Genomic DNA, 5,080 nt, shown 5'->3' on the forward strand with positions numbered 1-5,080 from the left:
CTGAAAAGATTCCAAACCTCAGAAAAATGGAAAGTTTAGTTGCAAGTACAGAGTGGATGGACGGGAAGCACATGATCAGCACTCCTTATATTGGGAGTCAGAGACTATCTCCAGGAAGAAATAACATTTCACCTAAGTCAGGAAAGAAAAGTCATTTAAGACAGGGACCAGCTCTCCATACCCTCTGGGACCCTCCTCCCACCCGCACTCCAGTGGCCTCCACACTACACCATCAACATTCAATCAAACCCACAGAAAAGACAACTCTGATGTGTGTTATGTTCCATCACCACACAGGGTCTGGAGGAGGAGAGGGCCAGGACATGAAGATCCTGTGTGATCAAGCTGGGCACACTGAGACCCTCCCATTGGAAAGATGGTTCCTTTCATGAACGGGAAACAGAACCACACCTGCAGAGAAAGTGGTTTATTGATTGAATTCAGGCACAGTGGGAACAAAGTGGAGTTTCAGGGAAAGTTTTGCACCTCTGTTGCACAGAGCGTCACCTTTATGCTTGAGATTTCTTGATTTTCTTCACGCAGATTTCAAAGGCTTCATTGCATTCATGGCCATGGGTTAGATGCACTGTACAGCAATTTAACAAGGTGTTGCTGTCCATGTTAAGGAGTTCTACTTATTTTTCCAGTCAGTCACATGAGTGCCAAGCTGTTTCTCTTTTCCTCCTTGTCCTACCTGCTCTTCCCTATCTCTACTGCTGCATTCACATGCTTCTCATAAGATATTTCACTGTCTCTTCCTCTCTCTCTCTCACCTTTTCTCCCTGTACGTTCTCCTGCCACTAATCCTCCCCAGATACTCGTCGTTCCATTTTTAACCCTGCAAACTCTCTTTCTTCTTCCTTTTCTAACTCTTCATCTTTTGTATTCTGTCTTTTTTCCCTTACTCATCTTGTACCTTTTCTCTCCTTTTTCCTCTCCCTCCTCTCCAAACCTCTGCTCCTCACTCTTCCTCCTACATCCTTTCTATCTCTGTCCACCCCTCCACCTGTCTCCTCTTGCCTTCTCACACCTCTCTGTGTCATCTTTTTCTCTCTCTTTCTCCAGCTCTGTCTCATGCCTGATCACTCGCACCTTTTCTCATCATCCCCAGGACACTTACCTTTTTATTACTAGCAATATTTCCAAGCTCCATGATGATCATAGTTAGGAGTGACTGAGCACCAAGAAATGCGAAAAAGACTCCCATCAGTTGTGCAACGGTCATATGTTTGGCCACGGTAGACAAAGGGAAAGACACATTTGGCATAGTCTGAAAGTACAAGGAATGGATGAGAAAGTGCTTCATAGAAAACATTTTCTGTGTGTTATCAAGAGAAAGGGACATGAATGCAACATGTTAGTAAAGACAAGGTAAAGCCTGAGACTTCCATCTAGTGAGCAATTATGGAAGTACCCCCCTCACGAGGGAATCCTCATGTTCACCACGTGAGCATAAGCTCCATACTCACCTGTGGCAGCACAATATTTCCAACTCCCTGAATAAGTGCCAGTTAAGGAACACCAACGGTAAAACGAATCAGTCCTAGTGCAATCGTAATACCGATAGCCTCGATAGTTGAATGGAAAAACACATTTATTTTCTGCAAAAAGCAAAGACGTTGTCTCCATCAGCTCTTCAGGTTATCATTAGCTCTGCGGTAACTCTTGCAAAATTTCTATTCCAGCTAGCTCATCATCACCAAGGGCCTGCCATGTAGAAAGCCCTTTACTAAGCATCAGGGATATTAAGGTCAATGTGAAGTGATCTCTACCCTCAGGGACTAGGAAAGGCTCTTTAACTTCCAGTGACATTTACCCAGAGGCATTTCCATGGATATTGGAGCTCCAGGCAATGGACGAGCTTGCCAGACAACAGAGTAGCCTGATTTTGCACCATAACTTTTGTCACCTGTTATTCTGTTGTGTCAAGATCTGTAGTTTCTGCTTTCCCACATTCAATACCAAAAGTCTAAAGAGATTCTATCTCTGTGAACACAGGCAATTTCTTGTTCTTATCATTAATATTCTGCCTCACATCACATGGAAGCATGATTTTTATCTGTGCCACAATCATGGCAGATCTAAGATAGTTTCAATGTGCACTGATTTAGCCATTTTAATGGATCAAAGATGAAAATTCCAGAAAGACAGAGGGCTTTGTGGTTATGTGGACCTGGCCAAGGCATCTTTAGACTTGATGAATTCTGTCAGCCTCATCAGTGGATTTCCTGGTCACAGATGTCAACTCTCCACAACTCACGTGCATATTCCTGTTGAAAACTATCTCCCTACCCAATCCTACTTCATGCCTCTTGGGCAAGCTCCCTTATTCGAACACCATCCCTTGGAATGAGGCCCTATTTACCTTGGCATCTGGCACCAGCCCTGAAGCCCCGACCTGGAGTCAGATTCCAGTCCCCCTCTCTATAGGCTGCTTAGCCTATAGAGGGCCCCTTGTTTCTCACGGATACCCTGGAGATGTGTACACTTACATCTCCAATTATTGAGAAGGCAAACTTACCTCTTGCATGTAAATATCTCATAAGAATCTCAAGCACAGTTCCCTCTCCAGACATTAATCTGATTTATTTGATTGTTGGTTTTTTTCATTATTTTCCAAATGGATTACCTGGTGTCACTGTAGCAGAATGTTTGGTCATAATCAGCTGCTGATCTGGAAAAATTCAGGAGTAGAGGAGATGGAAGGAGATGGGACAAGAACAAAATTAAGGCACTCTGAATACATTCTATAGTATGACATGCTCTGCATCTATAACTTTCTTCTTTTTCACACTAAAATTTTATAAATATTTTATTGCAGTAAGAAGACTTAACATGAGATCTTACTAGTTAACACATTTTTTTAAACATTGGCAACTGAGCTAACATCTGTTGCCAATCTTCATTTTACCTTCTTCTTTTTCTTTTCCCCAAAGCCTTCCAGTACATAGCTGTATACTCTATTTGTAGGTTCTCTGATTATGCTACGTGGGACGCCGCCTCAGCGTGGCCTGATGAACGGTGCCATGTCCGCACCCAGGATCCAAACCAGTGAAACCCTGGGCTGCTGAAGCAGAGCATACAAACTTAACCATTTGGCTATGGGGCTGGCCCCCTACTTAACACATTTTTAATTGTAGGTTCTAGTAATCTACTATACAATGTACTGATTAGAAGTAGCAATACTATATTATTTTCACATTTTGACATCCATGTTTTTTCTTTTTTTTTTTTTAAGTAGATTACCTGGGTTCACTGTAGCAGAATGGTCAGCCCCCGTCGTCTGCAGATCTGGACAAATTCAGGAGAAGAGGAGATGAATGGAGATGGGATCAGAACAAAATTTATGCACTCTGATTACATTCTATAGTAGGACCTGCTCTGCATCTATAACTTTCTTTTTTTCACACTAAAGTTTTATAAGCATTTTTCTCATGCTAGGAACACTTAACACGAGATCTTCCCACTTAACACATTTTTCTTAAACATTGGCAACAAAGCTAACATCTGTTGCCAATCTTCTTTTTTTTTCTTCTTCTTATTCTTTTCCTCAAAGCCCCCCAGTACATAGCTGTATATTCTAGTTGTAGGTTCCTCTGATTGTGCCATGTGGGACGCCGCCTCAGCATGGCCTGATGACTGGTGCCATGTCCGTGCTCAGGATCCAAACTGGTGACACCCTGGCCTGCTGAAGCAGAGCACACGAACTTAACCACTTGGCTATGGGGCTGGGACCCCAATTAACACATTTTTAATTATAGGGTTCTAGTAATCTACTATACAATGTAGTGATGGCAATTAACAATACTGTATTTTTTTTTACATTTTTACATCCATGTTTTGTCTAAACAGATAACACTCTGGATGTGAGTACTAGAGGGCTAAACATAACAGATAAGTAAGATTCTTACACTTTCTCACTGATATCATACCGCCACAAATGAATTACACCACAGAAATCATAAGATTTTACCTGAGACTACGCTTTTCCTATTATTCCAAATATTGAATTATATTTCCATCAAAAACTCTTCCTTTGAACAATTTAGCTAACCCTGTATAGAGGCTGCCCATGACTGGGACATTGGAAGGATATTTAGGAATGAGGCAGCTGTCATGAGGGTTGATAGGCAATAACAATGTCGGCCTTTGAGTAAGATTGACTACGTTTACATTTCAAATACTTGTTTGAAACTTAAATATAACGAAAGGCCATAATAGTGTCTGGTCCTTGAGATATACTCAAGAATTGGCAGATATATTTCATGCCATCATCATTATTATTATTCTATTACACACCAACCCGTTTCTGGTGCAGGTTCTTCCACACCAATTCAAGCCCTTCTCACCTCCATCCACATGGTCCAGTTGGAGAAAGATACAAGCGCCAGCCCAAATCAGAAAGATTCCCAAACGTGGTGCCATGGCAGCTTGCCTTGCTGGGACTGAAAACATCAATAGCCCCTGCCTTTTTATCTATCCCCTTATACCTTACCCCACAGCTCCGTGACCTGATAAAAATCAACCTCACCAGGGGAGTGCTTGTGCATTCCTAAGCCTGAGAGCATGAAGTTCAAGTTTATCTCTCAGGTAGCATGCACAGGACATTGGCCAGCCATGTAAAGTCTCTGAGGTTCAATAGTTTAAAATGCAGCAAAAATGTTTGTAATATCCTTTTCGGTTCCAGTCCCCTATGACCCGGCAAAGGAAGGAGGGGGAGATGAAAAGATCATTTTCTCTCATGGGTGTTCAACAGCATCCATCTCATTTCCTGACCACAGTCTCAGCATCAGGTACAAGGCTCAACCAGCTTCCTGTAGGAGCCTCAAAACAACCTGATGAGGTAGCCATGCAAGGTTCCATTTGGAGGGGGAGGAAACTGAGGCTCAGAGAACTCCTCAAGGGCACAGGACGAGTTGGGGCAGAGCCGCTGTTAGACTCACCTGGTCTAGTGGGCATTTTCATAGTGAAAGTTTCCCTAACACATGCCAAACTCAACCATATTGATTGTCCCCAAACGGCTTCCCCATCCTGGCTGAAAACTCAAGACAAACTGGAAACACAACCCATCTTCAGACAA

General features: G+C 42.6%; 1 protein-coding gene across 1 annotated transcript; it reads right to left on the minus strand.

The window, feature by feature from the left end:
* Window positions 1–1,130: 1,130 nt before the first annotated feature.
* On the minus strand, window positions 1,131–4,425 carry LOC124233181 (seminal plasma protein HSP-1). The gene is made up of 5 exons (XM_046650334.1): window positions 4,350–4,425; window positions 3,247–3,291; window positions 2,630–2,674; window positions 1,470–1,601; window positions 1,131–1,270 (listed from the first exon to the last, which is right to left on the minus strand). Exons 1-5 carry the CDS (start codon window positions 4,423–4,425, stop codon window positions 1,131–1,133), a joined length of 438 nt encoding a protein of 145 aa, XP_046506290.1.
* Window positions 4,426–5,080: the final 655 nt, after the last annotated feature.

The sequence above is a fragment of the Equus quagga genome, unplaced genomic scaffold, assembly GCF_021613505.1.
Source record: "Equus quagga isolate Etosha38 unplaced genomic scaffold, UCLA_HA_Equagga_1.0 156987_RagTag, whole genome shotgun sequence".
In the NCBI taxonomy this organism is placed as follows: domain Eukaryota; kingdom Metazoa; phylum Chordata; class Mammalia; order Perissodactyla; family Equidae; genus Equus; species Equus quagga.

Coding starts and splice junctions, on each gene's coding strand:
- LOC124233181 (XM_046650334.1), bottom strand. CDS start 4,425: ATGGCACCACGTTTGGGAATCTTTCTGATTTGGGCTGGCGCTTGTATC. Junction 2,675..3,246: donor TTCTGCTACAGTGAACCCAG/GTAATCTACTTA, acceptor GAATTTTTCCAG/ATCAGCAGCTGATTATGACC. Junction 1,271..1,469: donor GAAATATTGTGCTGCCACAG/GTGAGTATGGAG, acceptor TTGTACTTTCAG/ACTATGCCAAATGTGTCTTT.